The sequence below is a fragment of the Taeniopygia guttata genome, chromosome 27 (assembly GCF_048771995.1).
Source record: "Taeniopygia guttata chromosome 27, bTaeGut7.mat, whole genome shotgun sequence".
Classification (NCBI taxonomy): Eukaryota; Metazoa; Chordata; class Aves; order Passeriformes; family Estrildidae; genus Taeniopygia; species Taeniopygia guttata.
Genome location: NC_133052.1, coordinates 2,565,330 through 2,590,499, shown reverse-complemented (window position 1 = coordinate 2,590,499; position 25,170 = coordinate 2,565,330). Strand labels below are relative to the sequence as shown.

At 48.0% G+C, this 25,170-nt stretch overlaps 1 protein-coding gene across 4 annotated transcripts; it reads right to left on the bottom strand.

Annotated features, from left to right (window-relative positions):
- Positions 1–254: 254 nt before the first annotated feature.
- ACLY (ATP citrate lyase) lies at positions 255–24,686 on the bottom strand. 4 transcript variants are annotated; one of them, XM_072919036.1, is made up of 29 exons: positions 24,532–24,686; positions 19,047–19,216; positions 17,619–17,741; positions 16,561–16,623; positions 15,820–16,010; positions 14,796–14,875; positions 14,213–14,347; positions 12,768–12,882; positions 12,134–12,270; positions 11,688–11,749; positions 11,391–11,508; positions 11,093–11,247; positions 10,623–10,713; positions 10,192–10,221; positions 8,476–8,617; positions 6,556–6,724; positions 5,988–6,092; positions 5,539–5,735; positions 5,325–5,406; positions 4,875–4,985; positions 4,225–4,352; positions 3,939–4,032; positions 3,535–3,689; positions 3,050–3,200; positions 2,400–2,543; positions 2,105–2,218; positions 1,539–1,621; positions 1,247–1,323; positions 255–1,074 (listed from the first exon to the last, which is right to left on the bottom strand). In XM_072919036.1, exons 2-29 carry the CDS (start codon positions 19,203–19,205, stop codon positions 980–982), a joined length of 3,306 nt encoding a protein of 1,101 aa, XP_072775137.1. In that variant the 5' UTR covers positions 19,206–19,216; positions 24,532–24,686; the 3' UTR covers positions 255–979. The 4 variants fall into 4 exon arrangements, with proteins under 4 accessions (XP_072775137.1, XP_030112095.1, XP_030112098.1 ...); XM_030256235.4 differs by having other exon boundaries at positions 12,768–12,886; positions 14,217–14,347; XM_030256238.4 differs by lacking the exon at positions 10,192–10,221 and having other exon boundaries at positions 12,768–12,886; positions 14,217–14,347.
- Between the last annotated feature and the right edge of the window lie 484 nt (positions 24,687–25,170).

Genomic DNA, 25,170 nt, shown 5'->3' with positions numbered 1-25,170 from the left:
TTGTGTAATGCTGTATCAATCATAGCTAGTTTGTGTCCTCCTGTTTATTCTCTACTAAATTTTACCTTTTTGACCTGAAGCAGGTAAGTCTAGTATATATGCAGTTTGATTTTTATTTCTCCCCTTTTAAATCACGTGAAACACACCCTGTGCAGTAATTGCTTTGAAGGTTATTTTGTTAAATGACAATTTCTCACACATCACCCTAGACACTGCTTAGGGACAACTCATAGAAGTCACACATGGAAAAAGAATAAATTAGTAATGTGTATTTATTTGCATTTGGTTACAGTACACAGACAAGGAGGACACTGAAATTATTACTGAGATATTTTTGCAGCTGCAGATTACATGAGTGACAGTGCACAGAGCAGCAGTCAGAGGAAAGGAGAGGCTGTTTGCATAAATACAGACACTGGAATACAGGGATTTCACAGTTTTCACAGCAGTATGTTACAACTTTACACTTTAAATTACTACACCAGCTTGAATAACATTGGTTATACTTTAGCAGTGGTCCCAGGATTCAGGTACAGTCAGACCAAGGATAAGAACATGGTAAACAAATTGAAAAAAACAGACAACAACAAAAAAAAATCCAAAGTGATGGCTTATGGGAATGAGGCACCTTCCCCCTTTCATGGGAAAGGTTCAGTTTGTTACCAGAGATAGTAAGGCATACCTATGAGCCAAATTCTACCCCCCAAACCCTAAATCACTTCTGGAAACAAAATGAAATGAGAATAGGAAAAATAAAAGTGTGAGAGACAGTATTAAATACAGCAGGTAACAGACGGAATAGCACAAGTTTTGGTTTTATTAGAGTAAGTTTCTATCCTTATAAAACAGTCACTTTGCACAGTTTGACCAGGCAGCTCGACATCTCTGTCCCAATAATCATCTTTATACATCACAGTCCCACTGTGGCTGTCCCCTGGACAGGTTCTGTCCTGGTGCACTCCAAGGCAACACCAGCTTCTCACATGGTCATGTGCTCTGGTAGGACATAGGATATGTCATCCCAGGGGTGACGGTACAGACCCTGCTTCAATCTCTTCTGGTCCAGGTAGTGTCCTGAAAGGACAGTGGTTTATGTCACAGAATTCCCATCCATCCTCTTAGTCTTTGCCTTGAGTTGGATTTCTGGGGTGCATTGAATTCCCCTGGGATTCAGGTTTGTCTGGTGCTCCTGAGGCAGGGCAGCCCCAGGAGGAGGGAAGGGGCAGGGAGAATGCAGCAAACTCACCAATGAATCCCATACTCCTGCCCAGTACAAAGATGCCATTGAGAGCTCCTATATCAATATATTCATCTGCTTCTTCCCTGCAAAACAAAGGAAAAATAAATGGCTCCTGGTAATCATCTATTTAAGGATTCAGTCTCAGATGGGCTGCCACCTGCTCTAGTGCCAGAAGCCATACAAATTCCCCCGACAGCTTTCTGCCCCCAAAAGCCAGGCCAGGCTATGCTTCCTTTCCAGTGTCATGGAATTCTGCCCCTCAGGAGCTGGCAGTGCAAGAAAGCTTTCCCTCACTCACCGTGTGAAAGAGCCACAATTCCTGAGCACATCAACAAAGGCCACTCCAATAAAGCCATCTACGTTCAGGATAAGGTTTGGTTTCTGCAGGAAATAAAACACACCCCAATAAAGATGTCAACAGTGCAAATGGCGTTCACCTGGCACCTTCCACTGGTGATTTGAGGGCTGCCTGTAGCTGGGGACACCCCAGCCCAGCAGCCTGAGCAAGAACTACACTTAATGGGAATGCTGGAAAATCAACCCAGAACATGGGGTCGCTTGGGTCAGCCCCTGGGGTTCCCTGCCATGGGCCAGCACATGTGCCAACAGCCTGGCATTTACACCCAGCAGTGCCACTGTGGACAGTGGCCACACAGACAACGGTTTGGCTTGTTCAGCATTTTCCTGGTAGCCAAATGCCTTCAGCCTTCCTGAACTGCAGCTGTGCTTAGCTTCAATTCCACCCCAGACACAATCCCCAGTAACAATTTATGAAGCACTGCACTGAAAATACAGCTAAGACCCAATCACTTTCCCTCCCATGAGAAGCAGTGCCCAGAGCAGTTCAGTGCTGGCGCCTTTCACCTTGGAAGTTGTGATTTTTTCTACTTCAAGTGCGTAGTCCAGCAGAGGAGTGGCTGGGAAGTGCTGCTTCACATAGTCCTTGAGAATCTGAACTCTCATGTCAGGGTTGTTTATCTGCAAGTTCAGAGCACATTACAGTCAGTGATGTTCCCTCTTACCCATGCTCTTTAGAGATTTGAGAGAATTTGGTCAATAGCTGCCTCTACAACTTGCCAATTTTCTTTCCTTTGTTTTTGCTGTCCCCCACCCATTCCTAAAAATCCCTCTACACTTTGTCCTAACGCAGTTTTCTTACTGATTTCACTCGGTGTCCAATGCCCATGATCAGCTTCCCTTCTTTCTTCATCTTATTCACAAATTCCATAGGGATAATCCCACTGTCAAAAGCTTTGCTGAACATTTTGGCTGCAGCATCAAGTGCTCCCCCAAACCGGTCACCCTGGGTGCAAAACAAAGGCAATTACATCAAAGCACTCCACAATTAAGATGCAAACTCAAGATTATCTCTCCTATCCACCCTCCTGGTCTCTGGCATTCATGACATTAGAGTTGGGCAGGCACCTAAGAGAAAGCATCTGCTTATCTCTCACACGAATGCAAATTTGGAGCCAGTGCATCTCTGCTAGAGAAAACGTGGGGGGAAATGCAATCCAGTGTCTGTTTTAGTAACTCTTATTAGAGTTCAGGCAACCAGAGTCAACACTGACAGCAATTTGGCTGCTACAAAATATTTCTAGACTCAAAGGAGACAAACTAGTCTGACTTACTGGAAAAAAGGACCAGATTTGAAACACGGAGCACCAAACTGTTAAAGTTGGAATTCAAAGTGTGAGTGGACAGACACCACCAGTCTGTAACTCTGCAACCAGTCCAAAATATAGTAGTAATAAAACTTAGAAGAGTAATGAGTAACAAAGCTAAACCTCCTGAATATCAGGTACTCACAATAGTAAGAAGGCCTGAAGTGAGGCTTGAAACCAGATCTTTGCCAGCCCTGGCACAGACAATGGTGTTGTGGGCTCCGGACACGGCTGGCCCGTGGTCTGCTGTCACCATCAGGCACATCTCAATGAACTGGCAGGCGTACCTGGGTAACCTGGGCACAGACACGTCAGTCAGGAACAGAACACAAATGCAAATGTTTCTCAAGTCCCCAGCCTCTCCAGAATCGAGGTGACACAAGTAGTCAGAGTGTGAATCAGGCATAGAATACGGAAGCTTCCTCAATGCACCACAAGACTCATAGAGAACTTCAACCTGAGATTTAAACACACTCTATGCAACCCAAAATGTCATGGAGGAAATACAGAGATGGCATTCCAGTGAATCTACCCTCACAAAGGAATCCTGGAAATATTTTTTTTTGCTTAAAAGTCTATTAACAAGAAAAACTCCAAAGACTCTGCAAGCTTTCACAGGAACCACCTCACCTCCTCTGAAACCAGAGCAGGCCTAGAACCCCTCCAATTCCCATCTCCTCTTTGAAGACCTCGGTGATGGGCATCCCAGCATAGATCAGCTCCTGTCCTCGCTCATCACAGATGCTGGTCATGAAGGAAGCTGGTTTGCGAATCAGCCCCAACTCCTGGAATTACAGCGTAAAGACAGGATGTTAAACACCCCACGCCAGCAGAGAGGGGCAGCACAAGGCAGAGTGGGCAAACAGCAACGCCTCAGGCTTGCCCTCAGAGCAGCTTCCACAGCCCAGAACCAGCAGAGCTCACAAGTAACACTACAAAGCACAAGGTATAACCCCAACACAGCATCCAGAATCACAGCCAATGCCCTGCCTGATTCCAAGAAACCCAAATGCAGCTAAACCAGCACAGCTCACCCTTGCCCAGGAGTAATCCATTGGCACAGTTGGAGGAGGCACTTCTTCAGCTGGTTCAATCACTCTTTTGGCCACAAGATCCTGGTACACAGACCTAGGGAGAGAATCCATTCAGTAACTTTGGTCCTTCTAAGAGATCCAAGAGAGGTGATCTAACCTAGACCTTAAAACCCCACAGTAAGTAGAATCTGCTTTCCTTAACCAGAAATATACTTCATACCAGGCCAGAATCAGTGTCCCTGCAGCTTTTTTCCACTGCTGAAGGTGCCCTGTGAGTGTGACTTACTGAATGACCTCTCCCAGCTCATCAAAACTCCGGGGAACAAACACTCCAGCTTCCTTTAAGGCTTGGTTCTTTGCTACAGCGGTTTCAGAGGCCTGGTTGGCACAAGCTCCTGCATGGCCAAACTGCACCTACAAACAGGAAAAGAGAGCACTAAGGAATACAGACTGTTACCTGCAGAGAGTGCAACAGAACAGAGCCCTGACTGGGAACACCAATGGCTGCACATCTGTCTCCTCTGGGCTACCAAAACTCCTGGCTGCAGTCAGAGCCAACAGGGCAATCACAGGGATGTTCTGATCTGGAATCCCTCCAGGCTCATTCACTTTCTGCCTCCCTAAACTGCCCCAGTTCAGAGCTGCTTAACACAGATCTTTGCCATCCCTACTCCAGAAACAGGCAGCTATTGGAATTTGTTGCTTTCCCTGGCATCTTTGGGCTCCCTTCACAAGTAAGCAGAATCCCCTGGAAATTTCCTGTGACAGAACTATAGAAGCACAAGATATCTTTATAATTTGTATTTATAAACTTCTGCACATTAAAGTTACTACTGCCTGTTCTGGAAGGTTTAGGTACAATGAGTGAAGTTGTGTTTTTCTTCCTGTTGTGGATATATTCCTATTTTATGCATTTGCCCCTATTTTTGCACATACCTCTGAGGAGAACATGGTGGCACAAGTACCAATGCACCAGCACACCACTGGCTTGGTAATCCGGCCTTCTTTAACACCCCTGCAGATCTTGTACTCTTCTGTGCCTCCAATCTGCAGGGAGAGAGAGATGGTTCTGAGCTGCACTTTTGATAAAACCACCTCCAAGACATACAAAGAAGTATTGCTGGGAATTTTTCTCCTTTTTAACAGAATAATGTCTGAAGTGTCAGAACAAAACCTCCTGATTTTTCTTTTCCTTTTATTTATATTAAATAGGTAAGACTATGCTTGCCTGTAGAATATATTCAATTTCTTTCAACAAAAGCAGCAAGAAATAAAATTTTTAACATTCAAGAGCAGTAGAAGCTGCTACTTAGCATTCTTGCAACCAGGTCTCAAAACAAAAACCATGCACAGCTATTTCTCAGACAGTTAAGTGGTCTCACTCACCTCCCCCAGTACTACAATCATCTTCACTCCTGGAGTATCCTGATAACGCAAGACATGATCCATAAAAGTTGAACCAGGATATCTGTGTGCAATCAGGGGAAATGGCAGAAATTTATTTCAAATACTTTTCTGAAACAAAAATTAACACCTAACCTGCTCTTCCTTCTCCAAATTACCAACAATTCCTCTGCTTACTGAAGGTGCCAACTCATACCTGTCTCCTCCGATGGCCACCCCCTCGTAGACCCCGTCAGTGGTCCGGGAGATGATGTTGTTGAGCTCGTTGGACATCCCTCCAGAGCGGGACACGTAGGCCACACTGCCAGGGCGGTACAGCTTCGATGCCAAGATGTTATCCAGCATGCCTCCTGTGTTGCCTATTTTAAAGCAACCTGGCTTGATCCCACCAACCTATAAGAGAATAAGAGAAAGGTGTAAGGCCCTAAGGGCCTTTAAAATCATGAAATTGAGGAGCATTTGTGTAAGGCAGCCTTGCTAGCATTTGTATAGAGAAGGGAGGATGGCAATGACTTTAAGAGGAGAGATTAGCATGCACTTCCTGTGACTGAAGACAAAAAGTAGATTGTAGGATATACTTCATCCATCAGAGAAAGCTGATCTGAAGGTTAAGAAAGACAGGAGAAGGTGGCCATCAATACTTACAGTTGCAGGCCCAATGATGGTGACTCCCTTTTTATCAGCTGTCTTGATCAGTTTGCGTGTCAGGGCCTCTGGAATGCCCTCAGCAATAATGGCAATGGTGCGGATCTGCCGTGAGAGAAAGAAAACCATTGGTACCCCACAGAGCTGCCTCTTGTCAGAACCATGGGAGGTCATGCTTGGGAGGTCACTCTGTGCACTCTCATCCAGGAAGGCCCAATGCATCAATCTGCAGGCTACTATGATCTTCACAACAGGCTCAATGCTCTGGTCAGGGAATTTTCTTTTCTCCCCCTTGCACATCAGAGCAGCACTGTATTATAGTCAGCTTGAAGTAGTTACTGCTAAGTAAGAAGCACCAAGTTCCTCTTAAATTGCAAGTCCAGCATTAGGATTTGCCAGGGGCCCCCAGCATCCTCCTTACATCCTGTAAGAGATTAGAATCAGGGGCTATCTGCTAAGTCAGAAAACCAAGACAATTTGCTAATGCCATCATAGTTTAAAAAATACCAGTACTCTGCTGACAGGGTCTTTCTTCTTCATTTGGACTTCTTCTGGGTCCTGCACTCACCTGAGGATAATTCATGGTTTCAACAGTGCTGTCATAGGCAGAGCGCAGGGACGCGAAGTTGATGAGAACATCCACCTCTGGGTGCTTCCTCATGGCATCTGACATGTTCTTGTAGACTGGGATCAGGATTTCTTTGTGGCCCCAGTAGAACTTCTGCCTGTGGTCACCACTGTGGGAGAGAAGATGGAAAAGCCCTGACCTGAAGGCTGCTAGAAAGGCAAAGGGACACAGTGCATGCAGACAGAGGAGTTTACAAACCCCAGTCTCAGCCCCCGAGACTGAGACACTCACGAGCACGTGAGCATGTCTGGGGAGGGACCATATGACAGCAGAAGGTTCTTCAGAGAATAGGACAGAGCAGCGTATGGAAGGAGACAGGCTAATGGGGACAGAGGCATCCAGCAAGATGAATAAGCTCTCCCACTGTGAAGTTACCAGAGCCTTAACTCTACTCCAAGCTGGAAGACAGAATGAGGTACAGAAAGAGTAATGAATGAGAGGTGTGCAAAGCTGTGTCACTGGGCTGGTGCTAACACTGGACTGAGAAAACAGGAAAGCAGTATCTGTAGTGAACAGGACTACAATGGGAGGGCCTGTCAGCTCCCCAGTCCTGCTACAGTGGGATTCTATCCATCCCACAGGCACTGGAGGGGAAGCACCTGGGAAGGTTTCACTGTCGGTATTTCATACACAGTAGATGCTCTGACTGGAACTGCAGTGAAGTCTGACTGGGCACTCATTTAAGTGTGTGGATACTGGCTGTGCTCCCATACCAGTACCTTTGTGACATAACATTCCAGGTTTTGCCAGCCTGGCTCCCTCCAAAAGGTCAAGAAGAATCAGATAATTACAGGTAGCCTTAAACTTCAGTCCCTATTGCTTTTTCCTCCTTAATCAAGTGCAGCACTGCCAGAGGCTGCCACTCACCTACGGACATGGGTGTGCCTGCACTCAGTACCCTGAGGTTTGCACTTGCTGAGAGGTTATTTACAGAGCTGCAATTACCATCAGAGCTGCAGAATAACAGTGCAAGGACCTTAATGTCAAGAGGAGAAATTCTCTGCAGGACAGAGGTTGATTAGACATCAGCTCTCCAGGATATCTGTAAATACCACAGGAATGAACTAAAGCTCCTGCCTGGCTCTGGGCTCCCACCTCACTGTACTGGAAGCAACAGCTGCTGTTTCCCTTCTCCCTCCTTGCCCTATTCCACAGGGAGACCCCCACACTGAGGGGGTACAATAAAACAGCTCATGCACACCCAATAGCCCTTCTCATCCCTGTAGGCATGAGTAAAAGAGGGTAAATACCACAAGGAAACTCTCTATTCCACTAAAGGATCCACAGGCTTCCTTGCTTGCTAAGAAATCCCTGCTGCTATTGGAAAGAATATGAACAAGATTATTTTTTTTTTTTTACTTTTGTTTGGCTACATGCCTGCTCTGGTTTGTCAGCAGAACTGCTATGATTCTGGATAATATTTGGAGGGATAATTTCTGCTGCAGCAGGCACAAATCAGGCTTAGATAAGCACACAGCCAAGAGCAGGTGAGTGGAAGAAGCCTTACAGAGCCTGCCTGCCTTTGCTGAGCCAGAGGGCTGGAAAGAAAGCCCAGGTAGTCATACCTGCCTTACTCACTCAGTGAAGAACACAACCTGGACATCTTTTAAAAGCACATGAAGTGGAACTTCAGTTCTGTGGTGAACACTAAGCTGTTTCAACAGTGCAGCCCAAAATCAATGGTTGAAGAAAGCAGCCTACAAAGCTAACCCAGGGGTGGAAGGGAGCAGAGGAGAAGGTGTTCCAGCAGAGATAGAGACCAGGGCAGAGCCCCACTAAAGAACCACGGAGACAGAGAGGAGGAAGGTCACAGAAGAGTTGGAGGGAAATGGAAAAGCGATGCAGTTGCGTGCTACTTACGTGAACGGATAAACCATGGCAGCCACGGAAGGTTCATCCCGGGAGCAAATGTAATCAAAGTCCAGCATTCCTTGGACAGCCCGGGTCTGCATCCCCCACACGATTGCCTTGGTGTGGCGGCTGAACAGCGTTGTGGCTTTACCTGCTCAGAAAGAGAGGAAAAAAAAACACCAAACCATCTTCAAACTGTACAACTGAGCCAGACACAAACTGCAACTCTGCCAAATACCTGCTGAAAGGCTCCTGGATGAGTGTATTCCCCCACCTCCAAACTGAACCCAGGAGACAAACTGCAGTTTGCAAGAGGGAGTAGCCACACTGTGCAAATTAAGGAAGAAACTGTAGATGAATCAGCAACCCCTTCCCTGGATTCTGAACACAACAGCCAGGTTTTGGGGTTCACTACATGGCCAATTGAATCACAGGAGGGAGATGGTACAGGAGAGAAGTAAAGACTGTCACCGCCTCTCCTCTTAAACATTAAAAAAAAAAAGGGCAGGAAATGGGGGGGGACAAAGAAAATAAAGGAGCTCAACATACTTGGGTTTTCTTTTCTGTGTTTTTTTTTAATGCTCAGAATCCAACACAAATTTGATGGCTCCAAGAATTTATATATGGCCCAAAACTTGGCTTCAGGGGACAGAGTCACAGGAAAAGCAACAGTTCAGCCAGCGAGGATGGACTGTTGGTTTAAAGTCTATTTACACCACTTGTCACAAGACAACATTAAGTCTCTTCTTCTGACTCCAAGCAGAATTAATTTTAAAACTCGTAAAAACTCAGATCTGATCCATCTGATGATGCCAACTTGGGCTACTGCTGAGCTCTTCCTGGATTTGGATCAAAGGTAAACAGCATTAGGGATTAAACAGGACACTGTGCCTCTGGCTTCAATGAATAATCAGTCCTTGTTCTCCAGCCCTAAACATTCACTCACAGCTCAGATTCACTGCAACATGACTTGTTATCAGGGAGCTGAAAAGTCTGTTTATTTCACAGATGCCTGCAAGGGGGTACCATGAGTGCTCCCAGGAACACCAAAATTCAAACCCAGAGAGGCAATGATGTTTGTCTGAGAGCAAGCAAACAGCAATCCAAGAACTCCCCTTCATCCCCAAGAATGTCCCCTCTCATGATAAGGGAGGAGACTTGAAGCTCTACTTTGCCTCCAGTTCAGCAGTTTATTCTCACACAGCATAGAGCCCAATAGAATTTTAAAGTCCCTATACAATAACTTCACTGAGCACAAGCTTTAATAGTTTGCTGGACTGTTAAGGCAACATGTAGTTAATTTGTGACTTTTCTGTACTTTCCAAACCTGATAACCGGGCCCCTGCACTACCTTGTTTCTCTTTGAAACAAGATACCAGTTATTGGTCACTCCTCCTTTTGGAAAGCAAAGAGAACAGAGCTTATCACTATGTGCCTCAGGCTGTTCTTCTCCGTGATGGCTGTGTGGGGGAAGGCAGAAAAAACAAAGTTTGAGACCTGGCCATCTCTCCCCCAGAAAGAGGAAGGATTTGTGCAGAGGCATATGTGATCTGCACTTGAAAAAACAGATAAGAAGTTCACATGGTGACAGCTAAATATGCTGGGCAGGAGGAAGGGACCAGACAACACAGCAAACTTTTGGAGAGAAAAAACAGCAACAAAACTAAGAACTAAAGTCAGCTGCCAGCGAGGCCAGGCACATTCAGCAGGTCACACAGGTCCTACCTGAACCAGGTCTCGAGGCTGGGATTGAATCTGTTAAAGAGAGAATCACTCATGCAATGGTATGACAGAGCTGAGTGCTGCCAGCCCACTGGCCAGGCACCCAGGCAGGTGCTGCAGCAGTCCTCCTGTCCACAGCACTCAGGGCTTTGGGTTTGCTCTTGTTAAAAAACAAGCAGACTGGAGCCCCCTCACTGGACTTCCTCTCATTGTGCTGTTCCTGAACATCCCAGATCAGGCCAATTCTGACTTGCTATGTGTATGAGCTCATGGCACAAGTGAGCTGCTAAATCTCTTAACTACACTCAAGACAAAGATAGGCAGGCACCATAAACTTCTTCCCTTTACATCCAGAAAAAAAAGCATTTGTCTCATGCCCTTCCTGCCTTGGGAAGAGCAGAGCACTACCAGCAGCACTCCCAGGCTGAACTTACCAAGAGGTGCTGTTGGTTTTGCCTTCTTAGCTGGAGCAATGCCATCTGGTTTGGACTCGGAGAAGGAGGCGGTTCTGCTCGGTGCTGGAGTCTGAAAGATTCAGAAGCCAAGTCAGTGAGGGACACTGCTCCAGGTACGGTCTGGAGCACAGAGGAGGAGGTGGCCTTGCTTTGGCTACACTGGTTTACTAGAAAGAAAATGGGTTTTCAGATAGGACCATTTCAGTCAGGCAACAGAAAACAGAATGACCCGGTAGGTTCAGCTTTGAGAGGCCACATTTTGTGCACAACTGACATGGGCATTGGGGTGGCCTCTCCTGATAAACTGCACCAGTAGAGCCATGCTTGCTTTCCTAAAGCTTCCTACAAATACACTAGTGGCCAAAATGCCTTTCCAGCCCGTTTGGATGGGCAGCTGCCTTCATGGGGCTCCTCAGCCTGTCCCCTCTGAGGGTGGGGAGGGAGCTCACCGAGGGGCTGCCGCTGGCGTTGAGGAGGAAGTTGGCGGTGTGGGCGGCGGCAGGCGGCTGGTTGGGGATGGGCCGGTGGCCCAGCGCCATGCCCACGATGGCAGTCATGTGTGTCTCCGTGCCAAACACGTGGATGGGGATCCCTGTGGTCTTCCCTGTGGAATTACACAAGAGCAGTCAGCATCCTCAGGGGAAAGCTCTACCGAAGTGAAGCGTTTTACCTTGAGAAAGTTCAGCAGAAAGCAAGTGGAAGAAACAAGATGCAAGAATAAAACTTAAGGACAAGTTTGGTCCTCACCAACTTCTCCCATGACACGTAACCCTTCCTGGTAGTTCGGGCCTCCTCTTCGTACGAAGATCCTCACCTCATGCTCCTTCAGAGGGCCTTGGTAATCCTTAATTGCTCTCACAATGCCCTAAAAGAAACACACAGGACAGGTGACCCAGGCAGCAAGACATTTACCCATCATCTAAATGTCATCATCTAAAACTCCTGGAAGAGATGGACTATGAGCCTCAGCCAAACATGGAATTGGGAAGAAGGGCTGGGAGCTGACAGCTGCGTGTTTGCTGATGTTTGAGACTGGTCACTTACTTTAAAGGTGGCTGCTACATTGGTGAAGTTTGCAATGCTGCCTCCAATAATCAGGATCTTCCCTGAGGAAAGAAACACAGGTAAGTGCAACCATCTCAAGAGCAGATTACTCCTAGATCAGGAAGCAGTTAAGTCAAACAAGTTGCAGAGTAACCAGCTGTATTTAGTAGAAAAAAAACCCTAAAGCAGTTGAGGTTAGCAGAGCCTGGAAGATAAGAGCTTTGTACCAATCAAAAATGTCTGATAAGGATCTCTCAGGCCCCATGAAAAACCACAAGTCCTCTCTTAGAAGCAAGAGTTGACAGAAATCCAGTCCTGGTTCGTTCAGAAGGCAGAAGTACATTGACAGCTCTGCTAGGGAAGGCTAAGCATAGTAACAGCCCAGATTTAGCCACGTTTTTCTGCCAGACAGGTTCACAGCTTTGGGATTGCAGCATCTCCCTTACCTTCTGGGTGCTTCTCTCGGGTCATGAGGGAAAGGATGGTTTTAGCATAGTCATAGGTCTGCTGCTCACTCGGGGCTCCTGAGTACTCCCCGTAGTTTGCCAGTTCATTCACACCCCCCAGGTCACAAATGGTGTCACTAACAACACAAAAAGCAGTTATTTATGAGATTAGTTATAATTTAATTCACTATGAAGTTCCTAAAGTATTCCAAATCCCAGGGGAAGTGGGGCTCCTAACAGAGGGACAGTTCTGTCTGCTGAAAACAAAGCTGCCCTCATCTTGGATCCAGCCACAAAAATTAATCTTGTCATGCTCCCCAGGTGCAAACTCAGTGACCACTACAACAATCATATTACCCTCAACAGCCTCCAGCCAGCTTGCTTCTTTGTAAGTCAGAAAGGAACTGTATCTCTGTAAGAAACTGTATCTAACCCTAACCCTTCCAAAATTAACTTCCATAGTATGTTCCATAGCCTGGTGAAAAATCTGCACAGCATCTTCATTCTGAAGCGATCCCAAACAGTCACAGCACAGAAAAAATGGCTTTAGGAGAGTCTACCTTCCAGAGGCTGCAGCAATTATGTCCTCCCAGCACTTGAAATCCTCCCCCTCTGGAAACCTCACTTCCATTACCTGTACACCACTGAAGCACCACCACCAGCCACCATGGTCCAGATCCTGCCTTTGGGGTTCAGGATCGTGAGCTTCAGGCTGGCCCCACTCTTGGCATCCAGGTCAGCAATGTAGGCTTCCTGCAGAGAGAGCAGCACAACCTCAGCTTCCTCCTGCACCTGCCTTTTCCATCCCCAGGGTTCATAGTGCTGGGTGCAATCACACCTCAGGGACAGCAGAGCTACAACAGCATTTGCCAGGGACAGAGGCCCAGCTCCATCCCTTCATCACACAACAGGCACAAAACCTGAACACAACTGTAAAGTCTGTTCTGGCCTTGTCCAAGACTGAGACCTGAGGAAACCTAAAAATCATCTCACCCATGGTGACCACTCTGGCTGTGCTGGAGCCAGGAACTTAATCACTGAGAGCTGTGATTTGGCTCAACGTGGTGCCCCTGCTGCCCAGTGTGCCAGGCTGCTGAGCAGCCCTTCATCAGAGCTCATTAACATTCCCAGCAAAGATTCTGCCATAACAGCCTTCCCAGGGACTCTGAGAGGGATGATTCAGAGACAAAAACTGAACTAATCCTTTTAAGAGCAAACTGATTTGAGTGTTGGCATCCAGCAAGCGACATGGAAAGGAACAGCTAAATGGATTTCCTGGCCACAGTACAAAAACCTTCCAACTGAAGCATAATTATAATCATTAAAATGAAAAAGTCAGGACAGAAATCTTTTTGGAGAGAGAAGAACAGACCCCTGAAATAAGTAACAGAATAATTAAGGAGAGAGGTCTGCTTCCAACAGGCGCTGAAGCTGCTGAGACCTGTGTCTGGAGCAGTGCTGGTGCATCCAGCAGTTCAGACCTAGGGAATTTTGAGAGGGAACAGGTACTGCTAGCTTTATAATTAAGTGCTCATTGTAAATTGTCCTCACTTTTTGGAAAAATAGGTATATTAACATCTTCTTACTTATATGTTCCAGAAATGGTGATTTTTCTCTGGATTCACACTTGGATGCAGCATTTACACACAGCTGCTGCTCTGCTCTCAGAACTGTCACTGAAACACTGAGGGAACGTCAGCTCCCACGGGGCTCCCAGTAACCACTGCTCCAAGAGAAAAAATAGTGATGCTGAGGGGAGCAACATGGGCAGGAACCACAAAAGGAAGCTCTGCACAGGCACAGAGCTCTGGCACACAGCTGACAGAAGTTAAATGTCAGCCTCCATTAAAAAAAAAGCCAATTCTGAATTAAAGAAATGACCAAACAGAGTTGGGAAGCAACTGCAGTTCAGAGTGTGATTCTGATCAGTCCTAGGATTACAGCTACCCATGCACAGGTTATCATGGACAGCACTGCCAAGGGAATGAGACACAGCAACAAAACCACTGGAAACAGCAACACCATGGGCATACAAGCAATGATAAATTCAGGACACAGTGAAGGAATTCCAGCTGTCACTTGCCTCAGGGTAAGCTTCCCTGCCAAAAGGAGGGGGGAACTCCACATCCCCCCACTTCACTTTGCAGATGTAGTCAGCCGTCGCATCAATCTTCGCAGCCAGATCGAGGATGTAAACACCATCCTTAGTCACCACTGCAGTGAAAAACATCACAATTAGCTCTGGGTTGTGCAGAGACATGTTACAGATTTACTCCAACAGCTGGTACCACACAGGCATCGTTGCAAAAGCTGGGTGGCTGCTGTTTCCCCTGGCACTGGGCAGTATTGACCAGCCCCAGCAAGTTCCCTGAGGGATTAACCAGTAACTGTGGCCATGGTCCAGGCTCTGTCTCAGGGGGTTATTCTGTTCTACAGTGCAATTTCTACATTCTTCAGTTCTTCCTTAACATTCCCTTCAAGGGAATTTTTCATTTCCTCATTTTTAATGCACTGAATAACAGCTCAAAGACAGATCACTGCCACTTCTGTACTTCTGCACATGGCACCTGGTGTTGTTGTGAATTACAGAACCAAAGGAAGGATCAAGAACACATTTCAGTAATTCAGAACAGAAAGTTCTGCTTCCAAATATATTCATTACCTAATGGATTGATCTCGAGGTACGTAAAATACAGATCTTCATAAAGGTTGAACAGGCCACAGATGAAGCTGGCCAAGACACTGAAAAAAAAAAAGAGGAAAAAAATTAACACAAGTTAATGAAAGCAGCCAAATCTAAGTACAGTTTGCTCTGTTCATTGGTATTAGCAGCAATCTGCAAATTTACTTGGCATCAATTTCTTTCATTCTCATTCATCTTCTCTGGATGGAGGCTGGGTGATGGATGACTCAAGGGAAGGAAGACCTTGATGACTCATCTTAATTACCCTCCACCAAACTCTGCTGAGGACACAGTTGCTCACAACTGTCAGAGCTGTGCAGTCTGATTTATCTCCCTACAAACAGAAGCACATCGTTGCCTCCCTGCTGATATCCATCTTTGTCAGATCTGAGCTTCGTTAGCTGTGATGGGGAGGAGGCTGCAGTGAACTGGCGGAGTGACAGGCTCCTTTACCCTTCAGTACTGCACCATGTCAGCAAGGATTAAGCTATGTTTGGAAAAATCATGACTCATATTAGGCTAACTAGGTATGGGCATCTAATTGAGGGAGATGCAGAAGCCTTGATATCTAGAGATAAGACCGCAGAAGGAAGAACAGGAGAATAACTTTGGAGATCAGGCCAGAGCAAGGGAAAGGGAATTTCTGAATTAGCAGTCAGAGCCACTTCTCATCACCAGTTCACTAAACAAAAGAAACTTCTATGCTGGCACAAAGGATCAGAATTCATCCCAGGTCTCCAGTCTCACGTTGAGACCTAAGCAGGCTGACAAGTGCTGCTGCCACGTAAAGGCTCAGCACTAGGAAACCTTATTTTTGGGTTTTAGAGACAGCTGAGATAAGGTCAGAGAGCTTGGATTCAGGATGTACGGCATATTCTGGAGAGCAGCAAGAAGGGCAGGAGAGTGAGCTTCAGGGTTAAAAAAAATAGAGGGATGTGGCACTGAGATAAAAGAAAGCAGCTGCTGCATGGCTGGTCCTACCCAGAACTGCATCTCTACTTACTCCTTCTTGTCAGCTGGTGCATGCTGCAGGAGATGCTTCTTCACATCCGACTCACTGAGCTTCTCATCCACTGCCACGAGCAGCTTCTGAGCTTTGGCATCCACATCTCCTACATCCACACCCCCTTCGTGGTGGAAGAGCACATAGTCTCCCTCACGGGCAGCGTATATGCACACATAGAACTCTTCCTCCTGTACCACAGAGCAGGGACAAGTATTTATCAGTGACTCCCAGACCCTGGAGAGGCTTTGTGCCAGTGCTGGGACTGGGGCAGCTGCGCCCAAAGTCAAGCTTCCCAAGGAGCAGCAGTCCTGGAGTGGCCCTGACACTGAGAAAGACTTGCCAGTTATTTTTATTTGGGAGAGGAAAAGGAAATAGTGATATTATCTCAGCAAAGACCATAATTAACAAAAAGATCTGTGTGCAGAAGTGTCTGGCAGGCCCTTCTTTTGTTATAATTACAGTTTTATTTGTTTTGTAGTGGCCTTGCTATGATGTACTCTCAAGAGTTTTCACTGCATTGGCAAACTGATTAAAGAATTAGAAGGAATATGAAGGTGTATGAATTGATTTTCTACTTAAAATTTCAGGATTGAAATACAGAAGATGTTTTTGTCCAGGGTGTGCAGCAACAGTCAGCTCAACAGCACACTCCCAAACTTCTGCTTTCTCCACTGTAACAATCCAGTTAAATATGCAAATCCAAAGAGGTTTAAAAGCCTGCTTTAATGGTGTACTAACCTGCTTGTGAGGGACGAAGGGTTCAATCAGAAAGTTCTTTAGGATTCCCTTTGCATTAGCAATCTGGGGACAGAAAACAAGATAAACACCCATAACCACTTGTCCAGCACATTTGTGACAGCATAAGGAAAGCTTTGAGAATTAATCAGCACTGCTCTAAAATTGCTCCCTCTCCACCATGCCTCCTTGGGAACCACTCCTCCCTCTCCAGCACAGCATCCAGCACTGTCACCTCAGGATATCTGGTTACAGGAGTCGGTCACCTTTCCCATTCCTACCAGGACAGAGGGGTATCAGAATTACACCAGGACAGCTCCTCCCCTCTCCTGTCCCAGAGACAGCACTGTCACTGTGCCCTGCTCAGCACAGCAAGACACAGGAGCTTGAGAGGCTCTTGGAGTAGTAGAAAATTCAGAAGTGAGGAATTCCTGAGCTAGTGGCAGAAATAGAGGCCTCAGAGTAGAGCTCCCCCTGAAATGGTATCAGGGAGCACAGAAGAGCAAGAGAATCCTTTAGCCTCTTTTTATGGGTCCAGGAACTGCTCTGTGTAGGCAGTTTCCTGTTGTCCAAACCCACGTTTCCAGGCTCAAGAGGCAGGGGGAGGCTCCCTGCTTCTGAGGACACCAGCAGTCCCAAGTCTATGGTCCAGTCCTTGCTTTTGATATGGTTGTTGTGTTGTGCTAAAGGAGTCATTTCCAAACCCATGGTTTTCCCAACAGGGAGCACTCACAATGCTCCTCCTGCTATTTCCCAATTCTCGCTGCACTGACTCAGAGCCAGAGCCAAATCAATCCCAGCAGGGCCAAAGGAATAAATTCCTTGAGGCAGCACAAGTCCATCAGCTCCCAACACACAGCAGCAGGGATGGCAGGCACTTAATTATCATTAGCACTGCTCTGTCATTCCCAGAAAAATAAATATTACATGGCAGCACTGAGTTAAAATAAGGGCCTAAAGTAATACTCAATCATCAGCCAAAACACAGGGGCTGGCTGCAGTGGAGGACTGGTGATTTTACAGCTTTTGTCCTGTCCTGGGAACAAAAGTGAAGCACTCACCGTGGTTTCCTGGCCCAGGCGCTGCTTGAGCCAAGCCTTCACCTGATCCAGAGTGAGGTTAATCCCAACCAGGCCAAGCTTCCCACGCCTCTTAATGAGCTGATCTGGCTTCACCACTAAACGCTGCAGAGGTTGGACAAGAGATTTCAAGGGAGAGGGATTAGACATTGACTTTGGTCAAGCGGTTCTCTGCAGACAGTGAAAACTTAAATCAGTAATGCACAGCACCCATCCTTGTGAAGTTCCTTTAATCTTGGCAAATGAAACTCCTGGTACAATATGCCTGCAAGTACTTTGAAAAAAGCTGCCTTATTCCACTCAGCTGTAAGACATCAGAGGCTGAAGTGACAGCTTGTTCTTTTTTTGATGAAAAAACCCAATAAAAGTCATGACAGACACAGACAGTTGCTCACAAAAAAAAACCCAAAACAGCTCCTGCTGTCACTACACTTTGCTTATGAGACTGGCTAGGGCCAGGGTCATGCACATTTCAGCCAACCAACCATGGCTCTTTATAATATACCCATGGATAGCTGCTCCTGGTTTACACACATCTCTAGCTTGCAAATATCTTTTTAAAGAACCAAACTAGAACTGAGTGTCATTCTCCTGTACCACTGATATATCCTAGAACTTCAGCAACTTATGAGTCAGAACACACCGTGCTGCAGTACAGGACACTGAGCATGGTCCTGCTGCTGGACCCTGAAGCCCTTTCCAGCCTTACAGAACCTGCCTTAAAGGCCCAAAAGCAACCTTGCTCCCTTCTGGCTTCCTGCAAGGCTTGATGATCTCTTCCTGCAGTTCATTCAGGCACTTGAGTAAGGAACATTTAATTAGTGCAGGGCTTCTATCAGGCAGTCAGTCAAGGACTATGAGACATTCACGTTCTCCAGCCAATGACTTAATATAATTAACCACTGGAAAAGAGCCATCTTGGACAGCTAATAAAAAAGAGTTCTGGGTATGTTTTCCTCTAGAGAAAGCATGAGGATATGAGACACAGAGATAAATGATTTTGCACTGAAAAAATTTAAAAAAGGAAGTTTCCCCTGACATTTTGCTTGGATTCAAGAAAACTAAGCAAGTCCTAACCCGACATTAAAGCCAGACATGGAGAGAGAAGGAGAACAAGGCTTATTTCAGAGAGCAAGGCTTTGAGAATAGGGACTGACATTTCTGTCTGAATCAACCTTCAAACTTCTGTGCAGTTATGAGCAACTGGTGCACAGCTATCTCTGCTCCTGTATTTCACAGTCTTAAATCAGCCCCCCACGAGGTGATCCTGAGCCTTGAAGCAAGGCTTGTTTCTTCATCAGGGGTGGAAGTGACTGTGACAGAGCAACAGCAGCGACCAGTCCTTCAGGAAGGGTCTGGAGCAGTGCTCAGGTGCTCCAGGAAGGCAAATCCTGCTGTCCCTGCCCTTACCTCGCTCAGGAGCCACGGGTGGTCCTGGGTGAGCCGTGCCCAGTCCGTGGCGGGGGTGACCCGGGCATACTTGAAGCGGTTCTGGATGGCAGAGGACGTGCAGATGTACTTGTACAAAAACTCCTTCCCCGTCTGCTCAGAGATGGCTTTGGCTGACATGGCTACCTAGTCTGGATGGGGAAAAAAAATCAAAAATTCATCAGGAACAGAGCCCTGCTCTGGCAAAGAACTCTGCATCACTCAGCTCAACACAAACCCAAAGCAAACCAAAGTCTCCCCTTTACATGTGAGATCATAAAACTCATCTGATAAGCATGAACTACTCATATTGCTTAAAACTTCTACCCTGTTCCCCTGCCATGCACATTATTTTCATCCAGCCCTGTCTGCAGGGAAAGACAGAATCCCTGCAGCTTGTCCCAGCTACCACCAAGCCGTACACAAATCCAGAGCTTGGAGCATCCCCTCCCATCCAGGGCAGTGCTGAGCTCTCTCCAACATTGCAGCACCCCAGGATTGCTCCTGGTGCAACCCACCTATCCCTTTTCCTGGTGCACTTCCAGGGAGGGATCCTCTCCCTCGTACTCACTTCTCTAAGGCATCCCATATTCCCAGTCAAGCCTGACTGTGGGCATGTCAGCAATCCCCATCCCTTTTCTAAAGGGAAAAGAAAACACTGCCAGGATTACCAAAACTAGAATAGGTTTGCATCACTGTTTTTTCTTGTTTCAGAACCAGGTTTCTTGGAAAGAGTTTTACGTCTAACAGAATAAGATGCTCAAGACAACAACAAAAAAGATTAAGTTTACACAGTTTGTTTTGGTTTTTTGGTTTTTTTTTTTTTGTAAGAAAAATTATTAATTCTGTCCCTTTCTATGGACAGTTTTCTTCTCTTTTCGGGTATATTCCAAACTGATGTAAGCAAATGATTTCTGGCCTCAAGAGTGTAACTATTCTTTTTGATATGCAGCAAAAGAGTCATAGGTGTCAAAGATCCATTTATTTTTAGCTGCCATAAACACTTCTTTAAAAGAATACTTCATGCCAGTGACCCTGTCTGCACGAGTCACACATCAGAACTGAGTGCTGCGATCAGCCAGCAGGTTTGGTATGTCTGGGGGGTCAGACTGCTGACAGGGAGGCTCAAGCAGCAGCTCCTCCTGCATTTTGAGTGACCAGGGTCATGTCACTGTTCCCCAAGCACTGTCAGTGTGGCAGGAAGCAAAAGCACCCTTGAGATAGATGCAGGGAGAGCTGCACCAACACAAAAAAGAGGAGTTCAGATTCCATCTGAGCACCTGGACTACCTGCCCTCACAAAACACATACCCCACAGAGGGAAACAGTTAAATCCCAGCTATTTCTTGTGCTGCCTTCTGGGTAATAACCATTAGTAATCAGCTGGGCTATTCATCCTATAAGCAAACACAGAATAGGCAGCGATTAACTTGCCATAATTCGAAATAAAGAACCTTTCTCCCCAGAGCAGAAAGGAGGAGGTGGGTCCATCCCAACTCCTACTCCATAGCAGGAGGCAGGTTGCATTCCCTGAACTTTCAAAACCAAACAGGTCAGACTAAATGCTACTACTGAAAGCTGATAACTGTGCTTAAGGACCAGCAGACAACTTTGCCACTGCCATATTTTCAAGTGCAATTCCAGGGTTGAAAATCACAAAGGCAAAGCTACAGCAAAGGCAAAAAACAAAGAACAGCAGGCCCACTTTCAAAGAGTTCTGATGTAAAACCTGAACAGGATTGCAGCACAGCTTCCAATTAAATCCCATTTCAAAACAGGATCGGGCAATGTTTCTGCAGCACCCCATCTTTCATCAGACTGAATCCCCACCCTGCCCCTAGAAACACTTGCCCCTAGCTGCCTGCTGAAACAGCCCCTGTTAGTTATTAGCCTGCTGGCAAAGCCAAGGTGGCCTGACAAGAGAGGAGCTCTTGTGAGCAGCCAGAGGACACCAAACCCCAAACCAACCACCCAGCCTGACCCTGCAGGCACACACAGACGTGCTCCACAAGCACCACACCACTGCCCAGCCTCACAGCTGCACACACACATCTCATCTGTGCTGCAGAGCCCAAAACTTCCCACTGGAATTTGGACTTTAAGCAGAGCTATTTCTGAGAGCAAACCTGCTCCCACTGTTTATACCTGCAGCCACCATTTGTTCTGCCTGAGAGGGAGCTGCAATATTCTGGCTTCAAACCCCTTCAAAATCCATCAACTCCACAATCTGCTCAGGGAAACAGTGTCACATCTCACTGCAGCAGAAGCAGATGGGTAAAAGAAAATGGCAAACATATTTCTTTAAGAAATCTAAGTATCTGTCATTTCTCCATGGTGTCACGGATCCTCTGAACAGCACTGCAGAACTTCAGTCCACAATTAGAAATTAAACCACTCAGGCTGATGCTGGTTATGCCAACAAAGACCCTGCAACTGCAGGACACTGGAGCCAGAGTGTCTCAGGTCTTATTACGAATAGTCCTGTAAAAAACCTCAGTGGGAACGAGTGACATGCATGAGATTCCTTAAACCCGAGGGACACAAAGCAGAGCTGTTCCCCTCTCAGAACCATTTCTGGTCTTTTTTATGTTGCTCCATTCTGCTGCTCCCCTGGTTTCCCTCACAACTTCATCACCTCATTTTTGCAGTAACACTACTGGGGTAAAGAAAGGAAACTACAGAATTCTTACAATAGCAGTAGATGAAAAATAACATCCTTGTGTCATGGCAACAGAACAGCAGGAATTTTGCTGTTCTGACCTTATCTGCATTAGCAAGTCTTTAATCACACCCCTCACTCAGTTTTTCCACTGTTCTAACCTTGCCTTTCTCGTGGGACAGAGAGCACAAAGCAATTGCTTCAGTCTGCTGAACTGTTAAACTAAGATCAGCAGGAAAATAATCCATAGGGCATCAGCAATTCCTGGCTGTGTGTGCTCTTGCAGGTCCATCAGAGCAGGTCCATTAACTCACTGCATCACTTCTGCTAACACCAAGCAGGGGCACAGACTCATGTCACTACACAGGCAGAGGAACTGAATCTCCTCAGTTTCCCAGGAATGAGACTGGTTCAAACTCTCATCTGTCAGAATTAATCTTATTTTCAGTCATGTTTAGCACCTGCAGTGCTGGGGAGAGCAGTGGCTGTACCTCTGAAGATAAACTCGAGGAAAATGTCCCTTTCTCTGCCCAAAACACAAGCTGTGGGATAACAATGTTCTCGTCCACTGCTGTGTTCAGCATTCATTAGCCAAGACTGATCTGCAATTTTCACAGCACTTCGGGCCCCAGACCTTGCACCCACCACACACAAGGGTAGACTCATGTCAGCAGGACAAGTGCCACAGATTTCCATAAATTATTTGTGTTCATTTAGTGAGGCTCCAACACAAAAAGCTTCCCTGCAACACCTCGGAGACCTCTCATCACCCATACCCACCAATTCAAAAAGAGATTAATTCCAACCTTTGCTAGCAAGTAAGAGACACGGATTAGATCATATTTTCAGGAGCTCAGCAGCTCCTATTCCCTTAAAACATCACCTATCAAATACATGCAAATAAGTTGACGCTTGGGGAAAGTTTCCTGAGTATTTTGACAGAGAAAATCAGCAGGATGGTGGCAAGGCAGGCAAGAGTCCTCGAGCTGGATGTTGTGCTTGCTGTGACACAACTGAAACATCTATCCCAATGTACCAGCAACCAGCTGAAGGGTGTATGCAACAAATCCAAAGGAAACACAGATGGAGAAACAGACACAGAACTCAGGTGAAGTCTCCCTGACTCCCAGGAGATCAGTGATGTGGCACTGCTCAGTGTGACACGGTCTGCTCTGCAAGGGGAGAAAAAGTATTACAGATATTGATTTAGTTTGTTTTCCTTCTAACCAGAAGAAGAGGTGTAACTCAGCTTCACCAATGTGCATTCACACAGAATGTGGTGCTCACACATGGAATTCTCTGAGATCCGGATTGGCACTGTGCTCCAATTGTACCTGAACAACACTTCAGAGCAGGAGGAAAGGACTCCCTCTCCAGTGAAGACTTGACACCCACTCTCCCGAGAACTGTGTCAACAAACCCACACCATAAACAGCCTCTCCCCTCCATTCTGGGTAATTTATTAACACAGTTCAAGCTAAGCCAGTATTTTCAGCCCATGGCAGCATGAAAAGTTACATCAGCTTCCACCTGGCAGACCCGTGTGTTTCGTCAGAGGATGGTGAGGGCTCGGTGTTCAGCCAATGTGAGGTCATGGTCCCCCAGCTGTGGTTGGGAAATGCTGTGCAGGTTGATGCAAACAGGTGCTGCATGCCCAGCTCTGGGGGAGGCTCCCTGCACACACAGAATCTCTGAGAGAAACACGGCAGCCAGGGAGGAGCACCGACCATGAACCTCCGGCTAACGGAGAGCAGCACACAGGCTCCCCACACCTGGTGGGCACCCAGTGCCATAGGGAGGGAATTTGGGAATCCTGTCATTAAAAATCATCTTCTTCTGCAGCCCTGGGGCTCCTTAACAAGCTTATTCCTTAAATCACTTGCACTGTGTATGGCAGTAAAGGGCTCCCTGGCCACCATGGCTGGGCAGGACTTCCAACTGTGGCTGCCCTTGTTTGGGAACCACTTCAGGCAGTGCTGGAACCGTGGGGAGAGGCCTGATACCTGGAGAGAGCTGCAAAGTCCCACATGCAGGAAAGCCTACAGGGTTTGGGCAGCAGCAATGGACAGTACCAGCAGAGCTGATACTCTGAGCTCCAAGCCCAGGTAGGGATCAGAAAGAGTACAGACATCAGAAAGAGTACAGACACCTACAGCCAGGACAGCCAGGGTGCAGCTCAGTTTTCAGCCTGCAGACAACAAACTGTTCAAGAGAGAGAAAGGAGAGTCTGTAGAGCAGGATGAGAATTTCGAAAGCAGGACAAACAGGAGGTGTTTGCAAGCAGCAAACAGGACAGCTGGAACACAGCCGACTGTGCTGGCAAGGCAGCGACACATGGGCTGCGCACACCGCTGCTCGCACGGGAACGGCGCGACCCCCACGCGGGGCTGCTCCTCCGGGATGGCCACGAAAGGATTTTCCGCGTGGCAGGGGAGGCAAGTCCGAGGCCCGTTTGGACCAGGGGCGAAAAACGCGTCAAGCCGGCCCCTTCCCCAGCCCCGTGGTGATGTCTGCGCTGTGACCACCGCGCACCGTCCCCGGGCACCGGGACCGAGCGGGGCACCGGCACCGCCCCGCGGGATGAGCGGCGGCGGCGGGAGCGAGGGGCTCCCTCCGGCACAGCCGCTCCGTGAGCGGCGCCGCGGCCGCTCCCGGGGCTCTCCCGCCCCGCCGCGAGCTGCGGAGGCCGCGGCCGGCCCGAGCCAGCTTGGCCCCCGCCTCACACGCGTGGGCGCCGCGGCAGCGCCGGCAGAGGCCCCGCCACGTGCCGGGCGGAGCGCGGCGCTGCCGCTGCCACCGCAGCACTCACCTCCCGGCCCCGCTCGGCCGCTCCCGCCCCGCTCCGCTGCCGCTCCGGCCCCGCTCGCGCCGCCGCCGCCGCCTTTTGTTCGCGGAGCGCGGCCTCCCCGGCCCATCGGCCTACGGCCGCCGCCGCCGCCCATTGGCCGCCGCCGCTACCACGTGCGCATTGCCTGAGCGCCCGCCGCGCTCCCATTGGCCGCCGCCGGTGGGGTGCGCCCGCGTAGCCTTGTGGGAGTCGTAGTTCCGGCACCCTCGCCCCGCCCCCGGCGGAGCCCGCGGCCGTGACCCCCCACTCCGGACCCGCCGTCGGTGACGTCACCGCACACGATGACGTCAACGCGCCCACCGGTACCGGCGGCGGGAACGGGGCTCCTTCCCCAGCGCCGGGACGTGCCGAGAAACCTCCCACGGGCGGTGCCCCGTGGTACCCACGCGGGAGTGGCGGCGTTGCCACAGCCGGGTCGCCGGTACCGCAGCGAGGCGAGACCGCCGTGATGCTCACGCACCCTTCCGCAGCACCGGGAGCGTCCCGCCTGTGCGCTGCTCCGTTTCCTGACAGGGCAGCCGCCTCGGCTCTCCGGCTTCCCGGGAACGGCCGCCCACGCTCGGTTTTCCCCGGGCTCCCAGCCCGTGACTAACGCGGTCA

Excerpts from the sequence above, each read along its gene's own strand:
- ACLY (XM_072919036.1), bottom strand. The coding sequence starts at position 19,205 with ATGTCAGCCAAAGCCATCTCTGAGCAGACGGGGAAGGAGTTTTTGTAC. Across the intron at positions 3,201-3,534 it reads CTGCTCTGGTTTCAGAGGAG|GTTACCCAGGTACGCCTGCC; the intron begins GTGAGGTGGTTC and ends GTCTGTGCCCAG. Across the intron at positions 2,544-3,049 it reads CTTCAGGCCTTCTTACTATT|GGTGACCGGTTTGGGGGAGC; the intron begins GTGAGTACCTGA and ends TTTTGCACCCAG.